Raw genomic sequence first — 26,499 nt, 5'->3', positions numbered from 1 at the left:
GTCCCTGTTTATGATGCACTCATGTCGCCTAGTAGCTAATGCTGATGATGAGAGTAACTCTTTGATTAATTGCATCTCAGAGGCCTCGGTAAAAGCAGCCGGGGGGTCACATGCAGCCCTCCAGCAAAGTTTATTAGCCCCTGTGGTGAAAGCTGAAGTTTCAAGTTTTCTCATTTCTCCACTATGGGTAATGATATAACAAGCAGGCTCATGTAACTCCCATTAAATAGGATTGCAAAACTTGTGTTTGCCAGGCTGTTTGAACAGGTAATGACCCTGCAATCTGTGATGTAAAAAAAAATACACCTTTTGAAATGAATAGCACATATGCATATGAAGTCCATTTCTTTTTTGAGGGAAATAGGAACTCCATGGATTCAGTAGCCTACCGCTGCCTGTTTCTATCACCTAAGTCAGCAGTGGTATCGGGCTCATTATCAAGGAACAGAAAGTGTCAGCTGGGTATTTGTGCCAAACGAACATGGGCATTCATTAGGTAGAACACATGCAGGGTCGCTTGCTCTACTGTCACACCTGTGTAAGTTACACAAAGAGAGGTATCGAATGAGTCAATGTTGAGCTTTGTGATCATAAGATACTCTAAAATACATTCAAATAATGCTGTGTATTGAAGCGGGTTCATGTTGTCTTTGTTGTCTTAACTCGTTCAGGCTTCCACCGCTATTTCCATATTATGCAACTCATGCATTCCTTCTGTCTCTTAATTGCAAGCTTCACCCTTCTCTCCCATGATATGTCATAGTAACATTTATCTTAAGAGCAGCAGACATAGTACTTTGGGTCACTGTGGGTGACTCTGACGACAACTTGCTAAACTTATTAGATTTATTGCCAGAGGCTCAGTGTCACTTGTATGTCAGTAAGTGTGTGCCTTTAGGTGGGGTGATGCATTTACTTCTTTGCAGATACACTTGTAAAACCTGAACTAAATGTTACAAAGTCCATAGATGATGCTGGTTTGCACTCTCTTGCTCTCTCTTTTATTGATATACCACGGCATGCAAAGGTTTTGGGCACCCCAGGTCAAAATTTCTGTAGAAGATTAAATGATCTCCTAAAGGCATAAAGTTACAGATGACACATTCCTTTTACATTTTAAACAGTATCTTTCTTTCTTTCTTTTTTTTCATCTTTAAAGGGATAGTTCAACATTTTGGCAAATTGGCCCATTGCCATAATCGCTATAGTCATAGCAGTAGGTTCATTACCTTTAATTGTAGGTGTAAGCTATTTTCAGTACGGCGGAGCGCAGCAGCTGGCTGCTCAGAGCTACGCTATGGAGGCTAACGGAATTTCTTGGTTTCCCTCATTAAACTCATCAAATTCAACATCCCAAAACTCCACAGCGCTTTTGTAGACAAGTTGTGACCTGCACAACCACCACGCTATGAGATAATGACGGAACGATACGAAACGGAGCCGTTTTCGAGGTAAATACAGGGTAAATACGGAGACTGCTTGCTGAAAAACTGTCCCTGAACGCAACGCGCATCAGCGGTTTTGTATGAATTTACCTCGAAAACGGCTCCGTTTCGTATCGTTCCGTCATTATCTCATAGCGTGGTGGTTGTGCAGGTCACAACTTGTCTACAAAAGCGCTGTGGAGTTTTGGGATGTTGAATTTGATGAGTTTAATGAGGGAAACCAAGAAATTCCGTTAGCCTCCATAGTGTAGCTCTGAGCAGCCAGCTGCTGCGCTCCGCCGGTACTGAAAATAGCTTACACCTACAATTAAAGGTAATGAACCTACTGCTATGACTATAGCGATTATGGCAATGGGCCAATTTGCCAAAATGTTGAACTATCCCTTTAACATTTTCAAAATGACAGAACGGAAACGGGCCCACAGCAAAGGTTTGGGCTCCCTGCATATTCACTACCTAGTAAAAGAATAGGAAACTATTCTTTTGCAGGGTGTTGCTTTGTTTCCCATTTTCTCTCTAAAATTGTAGAAAACATAAATTATACATTGATATTGAGAAAAGAGTGTTTCATGGTCAACTTTATCCTTTTGGAGATCATTTTATTTGTATGTTTTGTTTGATTTCAAGTTCAGCTCATGCATTTATTTTTTTTAACACCATGTGACTAATTCTATGCAAGGAGATTCTTTGTAATTGCTAAATAAGACACTCAGTTGCATGGGCCCGATGGGCCTGTGTGCAATATTGGCAACAACAGTCTCCACAAAACGTCCACATGCTGAGAGCAGAAGATGCTTACTGATGAGAAAGTGATACGGCAGTGCAATGCGGTGAGTCACTGTTGTGCACTTTGCAGAATTAACTATAATATGTCATGGATCGGTATAGCATTTCCTTTATGTAAGCATTGTAGGGGTTAGTTATTGTAGACTTGCTGGACCAGAGGGCAGGTACGAGAGGGTGGTTAATGCAGCAGGAGGACCTTACATGTAAGAGCTAATAATAAAAGGATGTGAAGCATCTTTAACCTTGAACAATTTTTCTTTTATTTCCAGCTTTATTCATATTTATGCGCACTGGAAGTAAAGAGATTACTCCATTATTGATTGCTTTTAAAACATATTCATGGCTCAAGGCAGCTTCATCTCTGGAAACATGTCAGGTAACCATTACTATCATTATGTTTATAACTTAAGTCTTACATTTGTGTGTAGTTTTTACATTTATTCATGTAATTCACTAAAAGTATTCTGTATCTTTGTTATAATGAATGTTTAAAAAAAAAAAAAAGTCTCCACCAACTTGCACTGTTTGACAATGTAAATGTTAAATGAATTACAGTTTCTATTGTGTGAAGTATTTGATAAATGTCAAATATTTCTATTTCTTTTGTTTACTCACTGGCTAAAATACTTGGAGGATGGTCTGAGGTTGGGAAAACCTGCCAAGAATATGGTTGGACGTTCAGAGGGAGAGTTGCAGAGTAATTATAGAGTGGGTTCAGTCTATGTAGAGAGACATACCATTTGGAGAGAAGTGACTGCTGAAAACACTCTACAGGATTGGTAAATCCTCCTCTGTCCCTCCTCTTCTTGTGGGACAGGCTCAGGCAGACTGAGATTATAGTCAAAAACATTTTGAGGTGACAGACGAAAAGAAGATTTGAATAGAAGTGGTTGCCGATGTGCGAATAACACTGAGGTAAGAGACTAAAAGGTAGAAAGAGAATAATATAAGGCTCTATATAATAGCCTTTGAAGCTCTATGGTCTATATCTTTAAAGATTAAAGTATTTTACATGTAGTATTATCTTAATCACCTTATGTTTGTTTTTCACGTGCAGTCTGAGGGTGATGTAGAGAGATTTGTACTTTGTATGTATTATAGATTTTCCACTTTTCACCACATGGTTGTCTTTGAGTAATTGTTATTGTCATTTTTATTCCACTGCTGCTCCACTAGGTCAAAGCGCTGAAGTGTTTGTCCCCAACTACCTCGGGATCGACTGCAGCTATCAGTCAGACTTGGACTACCACGAGTGTGTGGACACTTTCCAAAACAGTAGCACCATTAAGCGGTTAAGCTTCAAGAGGAGGCCCAGGGTGGCCGTCAACAATGCGGAAAAAACACAGAGAGGTGTTTCATCCAGCCAGTGGTACTCCGAAGAGTCGCTGTCATCATCCAGCACCGATGATACGAGGCTGCTGGGCATGTCGTCTACAACCAGGGGTCGACCGCCACTTCCTCCGCCGCATGGATCGTCCTCGGATAACAAACTGTCGAGGAATGAGGGGCCAGCAACGGTGGCTCAAATAATTACAGAGTCAAAGCCTCAGCCTGCTGCAAGATCTCTTGCTTTACCAAGACAAAGCCCTTTGGTGGAAAAGAACATCGTGGAGACCCACAAACACCCGGAGCAGGAGGTGACCAATCAGCCTCCACCTCAGCCCCAACCTCGTCGACGGCTGGCCAGTTTCGGAGGAGTAAGCTCCCCCGGGTCTCTGTCCCCTTTCACTGGTCTGGGTGCATACAATCAGAACAACAATGGGAACAAGCCTGCTGGCACCGGGGGTGATATGCATGCTCACCTTAGCTCGTCCCTGGGCACTAGAGGCAGCACAGGGTGCCTGAGGTCGAGCCCACTGAGCTCTGGTCGAAGCACTCCAGTTCAAGGTCCCATGCACCTGCTGCACGTCCGTGATCAGATGGTGGTCGCCCTGCAGAGGCTGAAGGAGCTGGAGGAGCAGGTGAAGATCATTCCCATCCTCCAGGTGAAGATATCAGTCCTTCAGGAGGAAAAGAGGCAACTCGTCACTCAGTTCAAGACCCAGGGCGACAGCGAGGACGTGATGGGTGACATGATCCGTAGGAGGGCTGATAGCATGGAAAGGTCTGATATGAGCATCGTGCAGAGTGACCCCACCGACCTCAAGGAATTCCGGAAACTAACCGAAGAGATGCAGGCTTTGGAAAGAACCATCAAGGGTGGGAAACTGCAAGCATGGCATGGGAAAGGCCATAATCCTCTGCTGGATATCACCTTGTCTAAACCTTCAAGAAAAAACAAATACGTGCACACCGATCAGGTAGAGATGAGGTCCATTGCAACAGAGGTGTCGGAAGTTAATCTTGGCATTTACACGGAACGGGAAGCGGAGCTCGACGCACAACAACTGATCATCGGTGCCCTAAAGGAGAGAATCTCACACTTGGAAGCAGAGTTGAAGGAATCAGCCCTCCAGACAGAGATGAGTCGTCTCAAACTGGAGCTTCAGGCCGCAGGAGCGAGGAACCGAGCGGACAAAGCATCTATGGCCCGGCCGTCCTCCGTGAGCGCAGGCGTTGAAGCGAGGCCTCGCACCACGAGCCAGGGAGTGGGCAATCACACAGAGGTCCAGGATGCTAGCACAGGGGAGGCTACAGAGGTGAAGTCCGTGGGAGTATCTTGTCGTGGGCCTGAGCTGAAGGATGTTTACGCAGGACTAGATGTACCCATGAACCAGTGGGAGGTCAGAGCGCGAGTTGAGACCAGGGAGAAAGGTGTCGGGATCCAGGTTTTTACAAAAACACAAGGAGTCGGGACAGAGATAAAGTCGTGTGATGCAGAAACCAACACAGAGGTACCGGTGGAGAACCTGTGGCCTAAGAAAGGAGCCAGGTATCGCTCGGTGGCCTGTGGGGACTTTTCCGTCGACGTGATCATCTGTGACCCAAGGGAACTGGTCTCTCAAGGTACGACCACGGATCCGGTCCGAGGGGTCGATCTGGGAATCATGGCGTCGCCCCAGACGGCTTCACAGCGTACCAACACCGTGTCCAGCTCAGTGTCTCGCTTTACCAACACCAGGCATGCCTTCAACACAGACTCCAGCACTAATACACTCCTAAGCACCCAAGACAAGCACACCAACACCGCCCAGACCATCACCAGGACTGTGTCTGTGGGGAACAGGGTCAGAGGCGCCCCGGAGACCCGGACAGTCGGCGTAGGAACGACAAACCTGGTTGGAAATGCCGTAAATCCAACACAATGGACGGTCGCCAAGGTAACCAGAGACACCGGTGTTGGCTTCACAAACATTAACGAGAATTTCCTGGTGGGACTGAAAACTCGCAACATGGCGTCCGGACCGTCCCACCTACCGGACCCCATCAAGACGAGAAGCATCGGTGTAGGCGAGGGGAGGATACGGGACTTCTCTGCCTCCTCCAGCAGCACATCTGGCCAGAGGTTGTTGCACCACTCTACACAGTCTCAGTGGGACCCCGAGCTCAACCATTACATAGAGAAGATGCAGAAGCTCCTCGGGGAGCACGGGGACCTGCTTACAGCTGACTGCGCCGAACACCGCAGCGGTCAGGGACATGACAGCTCCAAGATGCCCCACAGTAACAAAGCTGCAGCACAAGGAGGAGCTGATGTCCACCGCTTAGACTCACAGCCACAAGGTAAAACTCCACAGATTTAGTTGGATATAAAGGTGCTTTATGGATTCTTTTGAATAACATCTGGAAACCCATTGACTGTTGGGTTTTTCCCTTTGTTTGCAAGCAGAGATACGTATCATCAGATCATCTGTATGCTTGCAAACAAAACAAGAACCCAGTTATCCTCAACTTTTCTAGTGACCAACAGCCAAACTATGAACCCTTTTCTTTTTAAATGATTCAGTGTTATTATGTAATATCTGTAACATCCTGCTGTTTCTATTAAAAAAATTAGTTCACTCAAGTCCTTTGTTTTTGCCACAGCTGTCAGAGAGATTCAGTCTCCATCTCAACTTTCAGTCAACTCCTCTAAATGTGACCAAGCAGCAAACCCAGGAATGTGCCAACAGGGGGGTAATAATGAATCTGAGGTGAAGAGAATGATACAAATGTTAGAACAACAGGCGTCCTCCTCAGCTCTGCAAGGTAACCGTGTGTGTGTGTATATGTATGTGTGTGTTGATGTGTTTATGACCCTTTAAAACAATAAAGGGAAGAGATACTGTCTATGCAAAAGTAATACAGGTTAAAAATATTCCTTTTCCAGACGACTCTGGAGGCCCAGTTTAAACTTGTTTTAGGCTTAGAGGAAGTGGCTGCCTCTGGCTTGGCAAAGTCTGACTTTCTGAGGGATACACTTGCAATGTTTGGAATGATATCTGGTTTTGGAAAGCATCTCGCACCACATAGCAGTTTGTGGCTGAGAGTCTAAAAATTGAATCGCTCCGTAGGAGGAGCTGGTGTCAGAATACTTTCTCCTTTTTTTTAAAATGAGCTCTTCAGATTTGTATGAATATACAGTATATGTATATATAAAAATCATGACTTTATCCCCCAGCTATGTCCTGCCAAGATCAATCTAGTGGGTTTATGTCATGTTATTTTATACGTGTTGCATTTGATAAAAGAAATAAGATGTAGAAGCCAAGTGTTGTCTATGTAAAGACTCAGAGGTGTTGCTCCATTATTGTTTCTAGACAGATCAGCGCTGCGGTCGGTGATGAAGAAACAGAACGGTGACCAAAGCTGCAGCAGCAACAGGAAGAGCATGAAGTTCATGAGGGTAACCACAGGGTGAGCATCTGATGTCTCAGTAATTTACAGTTTAAACACTGGGATATGATACATCAGGGTATTTCATTTGTTGATTTTTTTTTTTTTCTCCTCAGACTGGACCCTATGCCGTCGTATGAGCCCTCTGTCAGCGACAAGGTTTATTCTGAGGAAGCAGAGAAGAGAAGAAACAAAAAATCAAGGGAAACCGCTCAAGATGGAAACCAAGCGAGGAAGGGCAAAGGTGGCTCCGGCAAGACTGCAAAAGGGTTGGCGAAATCACATGCACACCAGAGGTATGATGAAGTCGAAACCAGTCAATTTGAAGAGGATTTATTTTAAAAAATAATAATAATAATAATAATCTCACAGCAGTCTGATCCTTAATCTGTAATTTATTTCCTGTTTTCTTCCAGGTGTAAGTTGAGTACAAAGATTATCTCTGCTTGTCAAGTCTTGAAGATGCATCTGAGTGGTGACACAACTATATCCAGCAGGGAATTGGTATGTGTGTGTGTTTGTGTGTCTTGTGTGTGTGTGTGTGTGCGTGCGCATGTACAGTATGTTAGTGAATGAGCATGGTGAGATGCCAGAGCAGGGTGTGTTTTAGAGCGAAAACACTTTGGCATTTGAAACAAAAAGTGAAGGGGTGTGCGTGTGTGTCGACACTGTCATTTTCGGCTGTAGTATTTTTCTTGACTTTAAAAATAATGACATTTCTTAGTAAGAGAGAGACTCCTCACATTCAAAACAATTTGCTAATCAGAGAGAGAGAGAGAGGGAGATGAATAGAAGAAATATATATTTTTTTTAAAAACAGAAAAGCATGTAGATCCTGTAATGGTACTTGAAATACTTACAAAGCTGTTTGTGATGGCATGAAGACAGTCTCTTCTTTTATGATGTTGTTTTGGACATTTTTTCTAGTGAGTTGTTGCTTTATTATGCTCTTTGTCTGTGTTCCCTCAGTTACTCTGTAATTACAGGACGTTCCTATCCATTCAGAGTCTTTCTATTGTTCTGTACACTGTGAATTATGGAAACTTTTTAAAAAAGCATTCATGAGGATGCATAAACAGTTTATATTTATGACACACACATACATACCTTACTGATACATTCTTTATTCTCCTGCAGCATGACTGTCTACAGACGCTGCAGCACGAGTGGTTCTCCGTGTCCAGCCACAAGTCGGCTGCTGCCGACACGGTGGACGACTACCTGTCATCGTTCCGGCTCGTCTCACCCTCAGTGTTGCAGCACGTCGTTAATATGGCCGACGGCAACGGAAACACAGCTCTGCACTACAGCGTGTCTCACTCCAACTTTGGCATTGTCAAGAAATTGCTGGATGCAGGTACAGTTACACCCGCAAGGCAACTGGAGGTTTATTCTCACAACAAACGTGTCCCACTTACTTTAGTTTTGTCTTTCCTGTGCCTGCCTCGCTGTGAGAGTTTATTTCTTTTTGCACTTAGAGCACAACAAGGAAACTATTGGATCTCAGAAACAATAGTGATGATGTGCTTTTGTCTGGAAAACTACAACAATAAATTGGAAAACTGTGTTGTTAACTGTCACTGTCATAACCACTAGGGGGCAAATTGGCAAACAAAGAGTAGGGTTTGCTGTGGATCATCATAGGATCCTATTATATCCAAAATGAACAGTACATTTTCCACTTTTAAATTATCATTATTATAATAATGCTGTGGCCTGACAAGAGCTTTGATTGTCAACCGCTTTTTAAGGACATGAGATGAGCAGTAATTGAATAGGAATCATTATCCGACGTCACTGCACAGTTTAAACTCATACAGTAAAGTAGAAAATTAAAAGATATTGCTAAAATGAAATTGGACCACATTACTGCCTGGATCATCCTCGTCTTGTTTCTCCACTATTTAAATTTTTTAAATGAACATTTAGTTTAGAAATCGACTCGAAACTGTTCCGACCTCGTCTCCTGCTGTGGAAAAGGAACAGAAAGTTCACAGATATAATTCAGCCCCAGTTAATTCAGAGGGTTGAATCGATGTAAACAGAGCAGGCAAACACTGAAACTGAATAAGCGTAGTGATAGAGACTCGTGCTTTTACTTTTATGTAAAAGCCTTGCAAAAGTTTTCAGTAGATAGTCAGGGCCTTCTTCTGCCTCTCTCTGGTTTGTCTAAGGTCAAGTGAACAGAAACATATAATCAGCGACAGTGCAAATTTTTTTCGCCCTTTCTCATCTGCAACTTCAATTTATTCTGATTCGAAGAATGAGAGGAAAATGGGCTCCGTTGGAAAGTGTGTCAGGGTAGTTTGCTGCTTCATGTAATGAAGTGAGTGAGTGAGTGTTTTAGCAGCTCTCAAAATACACTGGCTTTGAGGACTGTTAATTGCACAGCACCAAGGAAACCACAGGTATTTGAAAACACAGAGCAAATCTAAAATGTGTTTGCATCATCGCTGCCGAGCAAATTGAAGGACAGATTTTGAAACTATTGATGTGTTTACTGTGTCTGAGTCTGCACCTCGTTTTCTGGCAGACCTTAAATGTAAGTTCATTTAATATTTCAGCATTAAACTTGTAGCACACTTTACAAGTACAACCAGTAAATAATAATAACACACACTTTTTCTTCTTCTTCTTTGCATCTTTTGTTCTCCCCGGACCCGACTGGCCACCACACAGAGGTGTGTAACGTGAATCAGCAGAACAAAGCAGGTTACACCCCCATCATGTTGGCCGCGCTGGCAGCTGTGGAAACTCCAGAGGACATGAGGGTTGTGGAGAAGCTCTTCACAAAAGGAGACGTCAATGCAACGGCCAGTCAGGTGAGTCGGGCTGTTTTTCAGGTAATATCAATGTCTCTCTATGTTGTTATCATTTAAATCACTGTATGTGTAGTTCATATCATCAGATTAGCAGCCACAGTTAGTAATCACCGTACTCACACTTGGGCAAAGATTCAAATCTGCTTTGCTGTAACTCTCAGACTCATTCCGGGTGTGGATGTTACAGAAGGACTCAGATATGAACCTTCCACCAACAAAAAACATGCAGTTGTTATGGAATTAATAGATATGGTATCTGTCCTGTTTGGATTTTTGGTGAGGTTTTATTTCATGTATCCATAATTACCTAATACATTCCTCAGAAGTCCTTGTAATTTGTTACTAATTGGAGAACAGATTTACACAGAGAAACCAATTTAAATGCTCATTCATTCAGTAATTATTAATTATTTGAAATTTCCCCCATATTATGTTGAGTTGTATGTTTTATATCAAGGAATTTCACATTTTTACATGTTGCACTCACCACTCAGGTCATTAAAAGTAACTGGAGATATTTAAAACTAGCATCATTAACCCTATTTCCTGTGTTTGACCCTTGCCGTCTGCCGTGCAGGCCGGTCAGACCGCTCTGATGCTGGCTGTGAGCCACGGCCGGATGGACATGGTGCAGGCTCTGCTGGCCCAGGGGGCGGAGGTCAATCTCCAGGATGATGAGGGCTCCACAGCGCTGATGTGTGCAAGCGAGCACGGCCACGCTGACATCGTCAAAGTGCTGCTGGCGCAGACGGACTGCGATGCCACCCTCGCTGACAGTGTATGTGACTCCTTGCTGCCGCTCTGTGCAGCTTTTGTGCCGCCTTGGTTTCGAGCTTGAGGAGCTGTTGCACATATTGAATCATGACAGAAGAAAGCATTTAAACAAAAAGACACTCCATTAAAATGTCAGGGAAACAAAGGGGCTACAACTTCTGTGTAATTAAATATCTACTGTCATAATGTGTGTTAACAGGATGAAAGCACGGCCCTGTCCATCGCACTGGAGGCGGGACACAATGACATCGCCGTGCTGCTTTATGCTCATGCCAACTTCTCCAGAGGACAGACAGCGGTGTGTGAATTTGCATGGTTACAGATGTTAAAGGGATAGTTCAACATTTTGGCAAATTGGCCCATTGCCATAATCCCTATAGTTTTAGGAGTAGGTTTGTTACCTTTAATTGTTGGTGCAAGCTTTTTTTAGAACGGTGGAGCAGAGCAGCGAGCTGCTCAGAAATACGCTACGGAGGCTCATGGGATTTCTTGGTTTCCCTCATCAAACTAATCAAATACACAATCCAACAACTCAAACAATCTGGTGGACAAGTTGTGACCTGCACATTCACCACGCTTGAGATAATAATGGAACATTATGCGACAGAGTTGTTTTCGAGGTAAATGCAGAGACTGCTTGATGAAAAACTGCCCCCGACGGAAACGAGCATCAGCGGTTTTGCATGAATTTAGATCATTTTGGAGTTGTTGGATTGTGTATTTGATGAGTTTGATGAGGGAAACCAAGAAATCCCATTGGCCTCCGTAGCGTAGCTCTGAGCAGCTCGCCGCTCTGCTCCGCTGTTCTAAAAATAGCTTGCACTGACAATTAAAGGTAACAAACCCACTGCTAAAACTATAGAGATTATGGTAATGGTCCAATTTGCCAAAATGTTGAACTATCCCTTTAATCCAGGTGTGTGGAGTCAGGTAGCTGTTTCTAACCAACTTCCTGTCGCTGTGTCTCGACAGGCAGCTGCTCGTCACGCTGGCAGGTCTCTCTCCTCCTCGGATGCTAGAAATATTTTCGAATGATGACAACAGATTCTTCATGGATCTTATTTATGAGGTGATTCGGTATCAAAGCCCCTGTGAGAAAAGAGGCGGAGTCACAGTTACAGAGAGAGACAGATCCTTCAATATCATAACTCAGCAGTTGACAGGATACTAGTTAATGACCTGTATTGTGCATAAAACATTATATCTCAGCACGTAACATATGCATGGCGCAGTATATTACTAGTTTGTATTCATAAAAGTTGACAGTTGATGTAATCAATTGCATTACTTCAAAGCCTCTTCAATGGGTTTTATTCCTGTTTTTGTAAATAATATTTATAATTGCAAAAAAAGAAACAGTACAGCAACATAAAAATATTAAAGATATAAATTACATTACATTAAAAAAAATAGATAATAGCTACAAGTGGAAGAAAAATAAGTTCAAGATTTCCATATTTTTATTATAATGTAAACAAGAAAATGTATTTTTATTTATAAGTCGATGCCTTTCCCTCTGTACTGTGCATGTGTATATAGATATTTTAAACATGTTTCATTTTGTTATTTTTCCAAATAGAAAACTAAACTAACTTTATTAGATATGTTGTTGATTATATGTGAAATAATATCTCAGCACTTTGGTTACAGCTCTATGCTAAGATAAGCTAAACTAACCAGCCACTGGTTTTAGTGCTTTTAAACTTAAACATTTCTTAATGCTGAATATGAAACAATATATAATTGTTTATCCAACACAGCAGTTAACGTCTTGTACATTTCCAGTATCTATTTGATAGAGTGATGCAAAATGTACACACATTTGATAAAGCTGTTCATTGTGGGTAAATTAATTAAATGTGTGAAAAGAACCAACTTGTCTTTTTATAACTGACTGAAGGTCTTTTTTTGTTTTTGTGCAAGATGTGCCTCTCTGCTGTTGGCCACAAATCAAATGAAGCGGAAAAAAAACCTTCAAAAAAGTATTTTTGATAAATGTGTAACTCTTTTCCGGGGTCTGCATGTTGTTTTGTTCCACAGTATTTCATGGATGAATGTTTTCTGACATTTCTCTTATTATTAAGTAACTCACCAGTTGCGAAAAAAAAAAAAAACTTTCCTCCATTTTTACCAGGCACCCCCAGACAGAAATGACTCACCCCCTCCCACCTCCACGTGAACTATCACTGACTCCTTCATGAGGATAGCGAGATGCAAGATGCTTGTCGACAGAGTCTTGGCTCTGTTTCTTGTTTGCGCCATCACACATTAAAACTGAATAAGCTACAAATCGTCTTATCAACTCAAAATACCAGAATAACTCTGCTGCTGCAGCTGCGGCTCAGACTTTGTGGTGTAATCACTCAGCTCTGCATCAGTCCCTGCAACTGAGACACTGTCACTGTTTAATATTACATACAGACACTGATGATGAAGGAATATCTAATAAGATGTAAATTATATAATAAATATTTTTTTTTTTTACAGTTTATTTTCTGCACCTACAATGATTTACACTGTTGTCTGCTCACAAAGCTTTCTTTTTAAAATGACACTTGGGTGTAGAGAGAGAAAGATGGAAAGCTTCCATAAAAAGACAGGGTAGGTTTATAAAATTATGTTGTCATCCTTCACGGTGCCCCCCCGCCCCCCACCCCCTACACTCACCCATCCCGTCGCCTCCCTCCCTCCTTCCCTCCCTTCCCGACTTATCCCTGTGTCCCATTACTGCGAGCTTGTGCATGCGTGGCTGAGAGCTTTCTGAGTCATTTCCCAGCAACAGCAATAAAACACAATGATATACAAGGTCCACCATCAAAATTTGCTGTTGCCATGGTAACAGCGTTTTTTCTTTTCTTTTCTTTCTTTTTTTTAAGGAAGTGGTTCTCGAGAACATAAATGCCGAAAATGATCTCTGTTTCACTGCTAATACAGTCGCCTCGCTTTAGTCTGCTATTATTATTTCTAGTGTTATTATTACTATTTCAGTGGAGACCGATGCACCTACGGAGCGAGAGGAGAAGGCAGCGCTCCCATTTGTTTCTCATCTCTTAAAAACTGTAATGAATATCACATGTAGCTCGCATGCAAGGGGAAAAAAAAGAGCAGCAATAACATCATGCAGCGGATTAATCAGCCAGCCAACACACCATCAACAAATAATGTGTTGTCTGGCTGCACTCCAGTGTGTTGCATGTTCATGACATCTACTGGCTAATGATTAATTTGCTGCCCTAATGATTTATGATGTCAAGACTGATGCAGCTTTTTCTTCATATACTATATTATGTTTAAATATATTTAAATATGAGGAGTCCTGCAGTTTAAAAAGTTGCACTCCCCTCCACCTGATTGCACACACTGACATTTTCTGAAGAAAAAAAAAAGCCGTCACATTAAAAAAAAGTCCAGTCTGCTGTAACACTGCTGCAAAACATTACATATTAATAGAAGAATTCATTACAGTATTACAGACACTAATGAAAAAATGATTAGAAAAATGAGCACTATGGATGATTTATGGTTTGTTGGCTGCTTAATGAGGTTTTGACCTCCTGGAAAGACGTTTTTGTGAGTGTAAGTTTTGGCTCGGTGTGGACGAGGCTTCAGAATGAACTCATTCAACTCCAGTAACATGAGAGGTCCTCCCATTTCTAACAAACATTTAAAACCTTTAGTTGTGTTAAAATAACAGGGAAAATTTCACTTAAAGTGGCTGTAAACAAGATTTTTTGCAGCTCCACGTGGACCTGCAGAGCTTTACAGCTTCTTCCAGCTCTGAGGGGAAGAGGGTAAACAGTGAACTTTACATGCATCAAGTGGCCACGAACGCATCACTGAGTGAAGGCTGAGGTCGCTCTGTGTCAGCTAGATGTGTAAGCAGGCATGCTGTTTGTTAACAAGTTCACCAAGGTGATGATAAAAGCTGATAATGTTAAGTGTTGTGTTCACAACTTGTTTCCGCTGCCCTCAAGTGGCACAAAAATCAAACCACACCCACACAATAGAAGGCACTCTGACTGTTTTCTCTCTTTTTTTCCTTTTACTTTTTATGAAGGAGGATTTTACCACAAGTTTAAATGCATAATAATGTTTAATGTTACAGAGAGACTTTCAGTGGCTTTTATTTTGAAAAGCCAGTATGTTGGCTTGCCCAATAGTGTGAGAAATCCACTCCACTGCTGTGGATTTCCTGCTTAAAAACATGTGTCTGGGTTTTCTCTGTGTTTCCACTGAAGCAGCCCAGGCCAAGTTTTCTCCATGTAACAAAAGGACGGCGCTCTCACTCTCACTCCCAGTCTCAGCCTCACTCACATTATGAGTTTGACCTTATTTGCAGAACATGCAACTAGATCTTTCACCTCAATCCTATTTTCTGTTGTATCTGTAATTTCCTGTGGTGTGAGTGAGCTGCAAACTGTGTGAGCTTTTCTCCAGCAGTATTTTTGCACAACATGCTGGTTGAAGAAAAAACAACTCTCTAATTGACTGACAGAAACCAGATGTGTGTGTGAATATCACTTCATTCTGCAAAAACTCCACTGTTTTTACTGCAGTTGTTGGTGCAGCAGCAGAGAGGAATTAAATGTAACCTGATCAGTATTTATGCATTAATCACCAAGCTGGGAATTTTATTTTTTTTTATGCACATGGAAACATGCTCCTCCTCACCATGAACCATGAATATCCGTGTTGTTGTTGCTGCTGCTGCAGGCTGCGGTGCATGTTTGTGTCTGAAGATCACTGCATGTGTTTGTAGTTGTTGACACTAAAATGACACACTCCATCTGCAATGCATTGCAGATTTTTCTAAGAAAAGAAAAGAAACGGGAAATATATATATAAATATAAAATAAAAATGGAGCCGATAACTTTAACAGCAGGGTAGGAAGAGAGAGTGGAGGAGAGAGAAAAAAAAGATCGTCTGGCAACAGTCGATATTAAAAACATGCAGAGGGAGACAAGCTCGGGGCCTTCCAGAGTTAGGAAAAAGACGTCGGAGAGCTGCAGACAGGAGATGGGTATGGCATTTATATTTTCCCCCAGCCCATTGATTTGTATATGAAAACATAGCGCTTTTATTCTCCCCCCTTCTGGGCTCTGCTTCTGAGTGATCAGCTGATGAAGAGACTAGCAGCTCGCCGCTATGCTGGCTTGCTAATTCTCTCCCCCACAGCTGCAGCCGATCCTGATAGCCAGCCTGCAGATTGCAGTCAGGTAAATACCCTTCTCTCTCCATGTCTTTCTTCTCGGGGCTCAGGATTCAGCCAGGCTACATCGCATGGGAAGAGAGGAAGAGATGGATAAAATGTGCGCGTGAGGGAGATGTGTGTGTGTGTGCGGGAGAGAGGGAGAGAGAGAGACTGTGTGTGTGTGTGTGTGTTTGCACGCACGCGCCAGGGAAAGAGAGCGAGTGTCTGCTGCGAGTTTATCCGTGTCTATGTGTGCGTGTGTGTGTGAGTGAGAGCAAGAAGGGGGGGCAGAGAAGGGAGTGTGTGTGTGTGTCTATGTGTATGTGTGTGTAGGTGTGTGTTGTAACAGATGAGAGGGAATCTTTGCCAGATTAGTCAGGGAAGAGGCAGGCTTGTTAGGAGATAGCACAGGCATGGAGCATCACATGCACACACACTGACACCCTTCCACTCACACCATACACACAGTCAATCAGGCAGCTCTCAGCTGTGTTATACATCTTTGAGGATTACCCCCTCTCTATCCCTCCAGTATTCCGCTGGAACGATTGCAGCCCCTCAGAGAGAGAGTAGCGGGGCTTTCAAAGCCTACATTTTGAGCCGAGCCGATGATGAGCAGGATTTCTATTGTTGCCTCTCTAGTGTTGTTATGTTGTGTTGTGTCCTCTATAACTCAGATCCCTGCCATGATGTTGTCTTGTGTTTTTTTTGTGTGTGTGTGGCTGGGAAGTGCAGCAGTTCACCTTCATCAGTCCTCTCTTCTTTTTTCTTTTTTTTGTGGATTGTTGTTTGTTGTTTTCTGCATGCTGCTGCAGAAATGTCATTTCAGGATGCTTTCATGCCCTCGTCCTTGAGAAATGCATGCTCCCATGTGCATGCTCCATCTATATGATGTGAATGCCTGTGCATGTGTGTGTGTGTATGTGTGTGTGCACTGTATGAGCCCTGTGTGTATGTGATTGATGCATCAATATTCTTTTTGGATTGGACAGAATGCCTTCTCTATTTCCTCCCTCTTCTCTTTAGCCGGATGGCTGCTGCTGCTGCTGCTGCTGCTGCTGCTGCTGCTGCTGTTCTTGCTGCATGCATACTCATGTTTCTGGCCTCTAATTGCCTTTGTGGAAAAAACTGTGCTTGCTGCAGATATTCGAGAGAGAAAAAAAGGAGCGATATGATAATAACACGGGGATGCAGCAGGCAGCCTTGATGAAAACCTCACGTCTAAGATCATGTTTCAATCTCCTTTTCTGTGCATGAAGACAAGTGCAAACGGAGGAAAAATAGGGATTAATATTTATTGCTTTATTAGCATTTATAGACTGTGTGTGCTTGGGGTAGAACATGGCTTCTTTAAATTTATTCACAAGCATCGTGCAATTAAAAAAAAAAGAAAGAAAGAAAAAAGTCTGCCTACCCTCGATAATCATCTGACATCAAAGCCTCCAGATACAATAATCTGTCCTAAATTTGCAGAGACAGCGCAGCAGTTGGATCGCTCCAGTCCATGCAAATTCAGATGCTATTGTAATAAATAAATAAACCCCCTCTTTCATTTGAATACACAGCCATACTCTGTAATTCTCAACGCTTAAACTCCAGCCAGTGTGCTGCTCATTTGATGAAGATTGTGAGTGCTTTAAATTGAGGGAATGCGAGGGGGGCGTTCGACTTTAGACTCTGTAGCTTTGCTGCGTGAAGGCATCAGGTATCATCTGTGAAAACATATACTGAGTGTGGCAATTAGTGGGAATGGCCACATGAATCTAAAGATGAGAAGATTTGAATAGAAATCAGTCCCAGTTCTTCTTTCAAACCCATTCCTCAAGTGTTACATTGTTTCTGTGATGCTAAAACACAAAGGGCAGGTTTTTACAGGCCTTGTTCTGGATAATATTTCCATCATACCCACTTTACTCTATACTCTTATAAGTTTGTTTGAGTTTTGTTAGATGTCCCCACCCATCGCTCCCTCTCTCTGCAGCCTGAGGCAGGTGAGAACGGCTCCCTGGAGGACATGGAGGAGGACATCAGTCTGAAGAAGCGCAAAGGTGAGAAAGTGCTGCAGGCCGGGCAGGAAACTGGAGAAAAGGTCAAGAGGAAGCGAGGGCGCCCACCGGCTGAGAAGCTGCCTCCGAACCCGCCCGAACTCACCAGAACGCTGAACACGCTGGTCGACATGGTCATCAACTACAAGGACGGGTGAGAGGAGGCTCTGTGATGCAATTATTATGATTATTAGTCCAGAAATGCAAGAACCAGCTGATGAGAAAGGGAAAAAAAACTGAACAAAGCCATGTTAACAGAAGCCTTGATCTCGTTACTCGTATTTATCACAAAGTCATAACATCTTGTTCTCGTTCTCATTAGTTTAAGTCCAGTTTTTCATGCTCGTCTTTTGAAATCCTTTAATTTCAACAAAACAAGTTAATAATTTATCATGTTCTATATGTGTATGTATCTAATAGCTTTTAGTAGATACTTTGTGAAGTGGAGTATTGTTGTTGTTTAAGTTGTTTATTATCAGCAGGATAAACCCCTTGAGTTGTCGCAACTCGTTTTTGAGGGGGTCCTGTTCCTGAAGACTTAATATCCATATTAAAGTACAAACGCAGAGTCTTGCTCCACCTTTGCAGAGGAAATCCAGTTACGAAGCTGAATCGATACCAACACCAACGCTGTTTGACTTGTTTGACGTCAGGCCTCTGATTCTGGATCAGTGACTAACTGTCTACAATCACACAGAGTGGCAGCAGCTCAGTGTTGGACTGTTTGGTTCAGTGTTTAAGTGAGGAGTCTTAATGTCAGTGAGGTGGGCTTAAGAGTCTGTAGCCTCTGCACAGCTAACCTCAGTGTGCCATGCTTACATTGTCAATGCTAATTACTAATCACAAAGCATCATTGATTAGTTTAGTATTTTAACAGCGTGGTGGCTAACAGGTGTTTCAGAGAGAAATCAGAGTAACTTCATTTTTTTAAATCTGGAAACTGCAGCTGGATTCACATCAAACATCTATTTAACCATCTGTACAGAGATGTAAGCGGTGAGGTAGCTAGCAGTGAGCACAACCCCAACCAACTGTGTGTGTGCGTGCGTGTTTGGGTTCAGCTCAGTTTTCTCTTATGTTCATAAACCCCTGCGAACTTTGGTGAAGCATGTTTTCTCTGCACAGGTGTGTGCAAAATGTGCCTCATGTTCTGCCTGAGCACATACATGTACATGTGTCCTGTTGTTGTGCTGTAGATACCTGCTATTGCAACCTGTAGTTCTATATGGACTAATTGGGTTTGTAAAATAAAGTCTTTTCAAAATGATGATCATCAAAACGAACTGCATGAATCTAGTTGGAGACATCTAAAGTTTTATACTGACTCATCTCATCATCATCTCACCACTTGCTGCCTAAGTTTAACTTTAAATATATTTGCTCTTCCAGTCATATAACGGTTTGTTTGTGTAACATCACTGCAGCAGTAAAAGTCATCATCTGTTATTTAAGATAAGAAGATATTAAACCACTAACTGGAAAAAATAACTATTTGCTAACTTTAGATAACGAAGTGATTTAATTGTTGTCCTCAAATATGTTCTGGTGCTTTTGAGCGTAGAAAAGAAGGATGAGCGCCTCTGGACTGGATAATAAGATAAGTCATTACCTTCATTCACATGGACATCCCCTGTTTCTTATTATGGGATCTTTCGCTTTGTGCTTCCAGGTTGGGTCGACAGATCAGTAAAGGCTTTGTGCAGCTTCCCTCTAAGAAGGAGGTTCCTGAGTACTACGAGCTGATCCGAAAGCCCGTGGACTTCAGAAGGATCAGGGTAAGTGAGACTCCAACGGATACACGACTCATCAAGTGTCTGTGCTCAGTATTCAAACACTTCATTTAATCATTTAATGAATAGCAGTTGAGAAGAGGGTATAAATAATGCTTAGCTACAGTGTGATGCAGTTTACAGACAGATAATATACACAATACAGCAGTTTGGAAAAACTTGTTGGATTTGTTGGATATATAAAAGTCAAGGGAGTTCTTAGGGTTAATCCTCTGGGAGCCATTAAAGGTTTCGACTGAATTTCACAGAAATCGAGCTGGTTAGTTGAGAAACTCCATGCATTTATTTACTGAATTGTTTTCTAGGTAAATTCATGCAAAACCGCTGATGCGCGTTCCTGTTGAGGGCAGTTTTTCAGCACGCAGTCTCTGCATTTACCTCAAAAACAACTCTGTCTCGTAACGTTCTGTTATTATCTCATAGCGTGGTGAATGTGCAGGTCAAAACTTGTCCACGAGAGCGTTTTGGAGTTGTTGGATTGTGTATTTGATGAGTTTGATGAGGTAAACCAAGAAATCCCATGAGCCTCCGTAGCGTAGCTCTGAGCAGCTCACGGCTCTGCGCCGCCGTTCTAAAAATAGCTTGCACCGACAAATAAAGGTAACGAACCTACTGCTATGACTATAGGGATTATGGCAATGGGCCAATTTGCCAAAATGTTGAACTATCCCTTTAAACTGATGAACCATAACTAAACTTCACTGGAGAGCAAATTAGTATCATTAACCTCAACCTTAACTAACCCTAACTCTAACCCCAACTAACCCTTGTGTCTTTTATTTTGAAAAGCTGCTAGTTACTCACCTCAACATAAGACCCATAACTTTAGAGAAATGCAGCTCAGCTGAGTCACAAACACGAGTCAGATTAGCTTCATGTTGCATGTTTTGTTTGCCACTGAGACTTTAGGTGTCGGCCTTTGATTCAGTGGAACATCAAAGAGTCGTGTAGCTCTACAGAAGATTAAAAAATTGATGAAACCATCTACTCGCGCTCATCTTACTCAATCCCGGTGAAATATGAACGTCTATGCAACACCAAAGAATCAGACAGAAAATCTGAGTTACCTCAACAAAGTGTAAATTATGTGATATCAGGGCACATGTGGTAATTAGTGAGTTATAGACGCTGCTCTTGTTTTGCTGAGCCTCCTACTTTACTAACCAGCTCTTAGCTCCATATATCGTCTCATCCAAATCAACAAAAACACAAAAAGTATTTCCTTAAATGTCCTTGAAGATGCAACACTTGTCTGGGTTTGTGTTTCTCTTTCTCACCCTCTGAGGAAACTCTTATTAAATGGTTTATTGAAAGCTTTGTTGCAACGGCGGCGTTAATAAGGTTTGATCCTGAGCCTCTGCTTCACAGGAACGTGTGCGTAATCACAAGTACAGAAGTGTCGGGGATTTGGAGAAGGACATTTTCCTCCTGTGTCACAACGCTCAGACTTATAACCTGGAGGGATCTCAGGTGAAGCTGCAGGAAACTGGAAAAAGAAACAAAAATCATTTTCCACAGTCTCTGATGTATCACGGTGGTCCAGAGTGTGGTTCTGATTATCTGTGTGTGTTTCTGTGTGTGTGTGTGTGTGTGTGTGTGTGTGTGTGTGTGTGTGTGTGTGTTCGTATGTGTCTCTGTTTGCCGCTGCAGATCTACGAGGATTCAATTGTCATTAAGTCTGTTTTCGAGAGCGCGAGACAGAGAATCGTCACGGACGAGGAGCAGAAAGAGGCGGTTAGCGCCGGTCACAGCAATAACGGCGGCAGAGCTGAAGACCAGTTCGTTCCATCAGCAGGTGAGAGAAGAAGAGAGAAGAAAAGAAAACCAAAAAAAACATCAGAGAAAAGTAAACAAAGATAACTACAAACATCGATCTTCTTATGCCGGGATCAGGATACACAAATTCAGGCCGATTTTCACACAATCTTGTTGTGGCCAACAAATTACCAGCGTCCGATTTCAAAGCTCGATTATGAACGTCAGGAACAACGAACAGACGTAGTGTAACATAACTGAACAGTGATTTTACATCTAGAAGGTCACACGACGCCTTAAAGGTGTTGGCTACAATTTTAATTCCTCCCGGCCAATAAGTGTCGGCCGCTCTCGCTCCAACCTTCAATTATACTGGTTGCCAGGTATGCCTATGGGTAGCTAAAGTTAAGCTAACGCTAACCGTATTTAACCAAGGGGGCAGTTTTCAGTCTGAGAAGTGAAGCTCACTTCCGCGTTCAGAAAACTGCAATCCCCTCGAATTCCTCTGGGGGCTGGTGTCAGAAGGGAGCATTCTCCATAGACCCCCATGTTAAAATCGCCGACTTTACATCCTCAGTAAACATGTTAAAAGCCTGGTGTCAGAACGTTTTTTCGTCTCAATCGATAGTTTCTACGCCCGCACACACTCTGAGGGGGGTGAATTTTTTTTTAACTCTACCGTTTTACTGTTATTAGGTTAAAATTCTGGCCAATTAGGGCGCGGAAACGTTGAGTGACAGGTCCGAGCAGCTCCGTGGACAGCTGCTTCGAGGCCAGTGGGCGGGTTCTCGGCCGGCCAATCCAACATGGCGCTGTTCAGGCCGCCATATTTGAGTCACAAAAACGACTCCCCAAAACCAATGGGTGACGTCACGGACGCTACGTCCATTCTTTTTACAGTCTATGTATTTAACGAGCAGCAGCTCCGGTGTTGACAGCGGACTGGAAACACATCTGAATCATTTCACACTAACTCACCTGCAGACGAACCCGACAAACCCACAGCATCATGCCTGCACTGGAAACATTACAGTACCGACTGACCGTTAGTTAGCATTAGCATTAGCACGATGCCATTTTCTCCACAGAGCTATCACAATCTGGCCCCCCTGAGCTCCGCCTCACATGACATTAACGTACTAATGTTGTTGGCACAGAGATCATTTCATGCCGAACGTAACCAGATGTAAATATTTATATATTTTGGACTCATCAAAATTTATAAAACAATTTTTTAAATAGGCTACTTTTTTTTTTTTAATTCAGTAAAATTAATACTTTTATTCTGCACCCCTTTAGATGATCTGTGGATGTATTATTTTTGAAAAATTAATCATTTTGATGAAGAGGTTGTAGCTATAACCTTTAATGAAACATTTACGACGTGAACCTTGACATTCACCACAATAAGATGACACAAAGTGAAGGTACATTAGATCGCTTCATATACGCAGTGGAAGTTAATGAGCATGTTTTCACTGAGGAAGTTCCGCGTAAAAATACGAGGCAGGGACTCTGCCAGCTGGTGCTTTCTACTAATGCTCCTCTTCTGTTTAGTTTTAAATTTTTACCTCAAGCCAGAGTTTTTTCGGTGGCCGGAGTACCTACCCAGAGACAGGAACTAATTTAGTCCTCCGTAAAAGTTCTGGGAGATCGTCCAGCAGGTGTCAGTTCTTGCTATGGAGACACGCTCCAACGGCCTCGGTTTTCATAAAATTACCCCAAAGTTCCTGCAGTGGAAAACGCCCCTAATGGTTTTGATGAGAACTTTAAGTGCACACATTTGTTACGCACTTCACGTTTTCTCTGAAGGACAGACAGCCCATACTGTCCTGTTCAGACAGAGACCCAGGAATCGTCTTTTTCTCACTTTACTTTTTTATGTCATCACACACAGCACTTCGGTCGCCATGATTGACAGTTTCTTGTCACACATCCTCGATGACCTATGAAGTGCTGCGGGGTCATGATTAACGATTGGTCTGCGTCACGGCAAGAATTTATGCCACTGTGATTGTTGAATCTGACATGACCATCATGAAAGACAAAAAAACATCAAGTAGTCTGATCCCGGCATAAACAGATCCATTTCAAAATGAAAAATCCAACATCTTTGCATGAGAATAACCCAGTCTTTGTGTTTTCCTACGACCAGTGAAACCGTTACCGGTCCAGATAAAGAAGGCGACTAAGGAGGAGAGAAGCAGAAACACGATGGCCAAGAGGCTGCACAGTGATTTAGACAGTGATGAGGATCTAGAGGATAACAACACAAAGGATGAGGGTTGAACTGAACGGCTCTCTGTGTCTTTTTGTACTCTCGTTCATGTCTATTCACTGCCACGTCCCTTTTCATTGGGTTCTTCATTTTCCAAGCAAAAAGAAAAGGTCTTTGAAAATAAAAACGGGAAGGGCCACTTAAAGAGAGGCACTTAAGAGGAAAAAAAAAACGCTTTTTCATTTAGATGACTCACGCCACTCAAACATGTCTTGCTGCACATAGTGCTGTTCTTTTTTAATTTAGCTGGTCTTTTACAATAATTATAATTATACTTTCCGTTTTGATCGGCCTTAGTCCCTGTGATCGCTTCTGCAGATATTATGTAAAACAAAAACCAGTTTCACTGACTGTTTTTAATCAATATATTTGATTGTATGAAATGCCTTCATATGTCTTGGAGCATGATTTGTATATCTCTCCTGAAGCTGGCTTCTCCTGATGACGACGACGATGAGTTAATGGCGAGAGAACCGAAGCACATAGGACGGTGTTTTTAAAGAAAACCAGAAAAAAATGAACACTGTAAGTGTGTTTTGAAAATCTCTGAATATGATTTCAGAGATGATGCAGAACATCTTTGTTTTAAAAAAGGAAAAACAAAACAAAAAACAAAGAGACTCGACGATAAATACTCATACTGGTATAGTTTGCCTTTTCGTCTGCTTCTGATTGATGGAATAAGTTTGGGGTCGAATCAAGGGTACTCAAGCTGAACATTTGTATCCCTTGTGCCACAGTAATATTAACATATTGTACAGTCTGTGTGAAAAGTAAGAACAAAAAACAAACTTAATTGCTTTTCATTTACTCTCCCAGTTGTTGGGGAGGACGGATCATTGTTAAGACAATCCCAGGAAACATGTATCACTTAAAAAAGAGAAAAAACACTTGCAAAATAAATTTTATCAAAAAGTTCCTCTGGTTGGTGTTTGATGTAAAAGATCGACTCGTCACACGGTTATAAATGGATTAATTCACATTATTCACTTTTACACTGCATGTGGTGTGTATGTTGGACTCTGGGCCAGTAGATGGTGCAAGAGAGCTGCTTCATTGTCTCTATGAACTGTGGGTGTTTCTACTAACCTGTCTTTTCTGCATGCTATGGTAACTGTGTCACTGCTCATTCACATCTGGACCCAGATGTTTGCACCAGTCTTTTAATGCAGCTGATGTTTTGTTGTGCATCACACAGATACATTTATTCTCCTTTATATCAAACAAGACTGAGAAATAAATGTAAGAAATAAAATTAAACAATCAAACAGGAGAGAAAAGCTGGATTTATAAAACATAATAATAAAAAATCAATATGGGCACATTACTAATACATATTGATAAATCATTCAAAGCTGTTCAGAAAAGGAATAGGATTAAGCAGAAGCTTTATCTTGTCCTACCCCTACATGAATTAACTAATGATAATAAAATAATGATAATACAGTAGAGCTTCTGTCCCATTAAGTGTACAAAACTGTCTTTAGTACAATTTTTGAATGCAATATATTCATACAATGAGGCTTTTTCTTCAATATCGTATCATAAAAGCACTCTGCACATAGAAATTCACAGACTATTAAGTTTAGCTCTCTCTGTGAGTTAACTAAAGCCAAAACTAAACCCAAATTCAAAATATGTATAAATTTGTAAATGGTGAAACAGGAAATTGGTTTAAAATATCAACAACAAAAAAATGTTGACAATTTTTAATTTATTTGCAAATGAGGTCAATACCAAATGCATCCCTGTTTACACCTCAGATAAAAACCAGGTGGTGTAACATCCCATCACACAAACAACAGACTTAAACTACTCTACTGATTCAGCTAATTAAAATCCAAATTAAAATAAGCTTATAGTTTCACTGAAGTCAAACTTTTACTTTTTGCACTTTGATTAATGAGCCATGGGCCATGACACAAAGTTTTTTTTGACTCCACAAGACACATACAAAGACTTTATGTCATTCAAAACAAATGTTCAGTTGTGTATATTGATGTATGAACGACAGGAGCTCTGTCTGCCTGGACCATCACCATGTATCTCAGTAATTGATGTTTAAATTTTAATGATCGGATCGGCTGTCTCATGTGTTTCCATCTCGTCTCTGCATTTCACAGCCAATCTGTGCCCACCGAGCCGCCTGCCCGCCCTCAGAAGGCTTTCAATCCACGTCACTTAGAGAATATAAATGGCACCAATTAAATCATAAGTGATAAGTGTGACATATGGATGATATGGAGGCCTGGGAGACTCTTCCCAGATAATAATCTTTACATTTCCTCACTGCATGTAATTAATGATAATTCTACCTAAATGAATCCCAAAGATTAATGTAGCTTTCATTCATTCATTGCAGATGAACCAGAAATATGATATAAATGTGCAAACATGATAATAACAATGGGTGAAAACAGGACTCAATAATCATTTTCACAGGATTCTAAGTGCAAAATACATCAGCAGCCACAAAATAGATCCAATAGATCTCTCCCATCAGCCTATAAGTCAGTGTTAATTGTCAATACAAGACCAGCCAATCAGAATGCACAATATTTTATCTGCTTTATGACCTTTTTAAAAGCAAATTTCTACAGATTCCTCACATGTAAACCTAATAACAACATGTGCATCTAAGATATTTTCTTAAAATGCTTTTATTCTAATCTTGTCTGTATGCAACAGTCAGTTAAAAGTCCAACAAGTCTGTCATTCATGCAGCTTAAATACACATTATTTACAGTTCCTAAATGTTAACCTACTCCTTTAAATCTGTATTTCAAGTATTAACCACTACATTTATTGCACCACGAGGGGGCAGAAGTTGGAGTTGTCTTTCCACCTGTTGAGATGT

The 26,499-nt window shown here is 41.7% G+C and overlaps 2 protein-coding genes across 5 annotated transcripts in view; both read left to right on the top strand.

Annotated features, from left to right (window-relative positions):
- LOC146977006 (KN motif and ankyrin repeat domain-containing protein 1-like) overlaps positions 1–12,453 on the top strand; it is a 12,982-nt gene extending 529 nt beyond the window's left edge. The window contains exons 2-12 of one of the 2 annotated variants that reach the window (XM_085792860.1): positions 2,501–2,607; positions 3,408–5,894; positions 6,198–6,359; positions 6,911–7,007; positions 7,103–7,282; positions 7,403–7,490; positions 8,124–8,343; positions 9,666–9,808; positions 10,386–10,586; positions 10,782–10,880; positions 11,555–12,453. In XM_085792860.1, coding sequence (XP_085648986.1) covers positions 2,571–2,607; positions 3,408–5,894; positions 6,198–6,359; positions 6,911–7,007; positions 7,103–7,282; positions 7,403–7,490; positions 8,124–8,343; positions 9,666–9,808; positions 10,386–10,586; positions 10,782–10,880; positions 11,555–11,617 — 3,777 coding nt within the window. In that variant the 5' untranslated portion in view covers positions 2,501–2,570 and the 3' untranslated portion in view covers positions 11,618–12,453. Of the gene's footprint in view, positions 1–2,500; positions 2,608–2,900; positions 3,147–3,407; positions 5,895–6,197; positions 6,360–6,910; positions 7,008–7,102; positions 7,283–7,402; positions 7,491–8,123; positions 8,344–9,665; positions 9,809–10,385; positions 10,587–10,781; positions 10,881–11,554 lie in introns of those variants that run through there. The other variant, XM_085792861.1, reaches the window with a different exon arrangement.
- Positions 12,454–15,501: 3,048 nt separating this feature from the next.
- LOC146977005 (SWI/SNF-related matrix-associated actin-dependent regulator of chromatin subfamily A member 2) lies at positions 15,502–24,558 on the top strand. Of its 3 annotated transcripts, XM_085792859.1 has the most exons (7): positions 15,516–15,603; positions 15,759–15,799; positions 17,756–17,973; positions 19,489–19,594; positions 20,978–21,079; positions 21,260–21,404; positions 23,520–23,871. In XM_085792859.1, the coding sequence occupies exons 1-7, from the start codon at positions 15,531–15,533 to the stop codon at positions 23,651–23,653; spliced, it is 819 nt and encodes a 272-aa protein (XP_085648985.1). In that variant the 5' UTR covers positions 15,516–15,530; the 3' UTR covers positions 23,654–23,871. The 3 variants fall into 3 exon arrangements, with proteins under 3 accessions (XP_085648984.1, XP_085648983.1, XP_085648985.1); XM_085792858.1 differs by lacking the exon at positions 15,759–15,799 and having other exon boundaries at positions 15,502–15,603; positions 23,520–24,558; XM_085792857.1 differs by having other exon boundaries at positions 15,506–15,799; positions 23,520–24,558.
- The last annotated feature ends 1,941 nt before the right edge of the window (positions 24,559–26,499 follow it).

Source organism: Trachurus japonicus, chromosome 12 (genome assembly GCF_045865225.1).
Source record: "Trachurus japonicus isolate A0001 chromosome 12, Traja_1.0".
NCBI classification, from domain to species: domain Eukaryota; kingdom Metazoa; phylum Chordata; class Actinopteri; order Carangiformes; family Carangidae; genus Trachurus; species Trachurus japonicus.
Note: the sequence above shows the minus strand (reverse complement) of the source record. Positions and strands in the feature narration are given on the sequence as shown.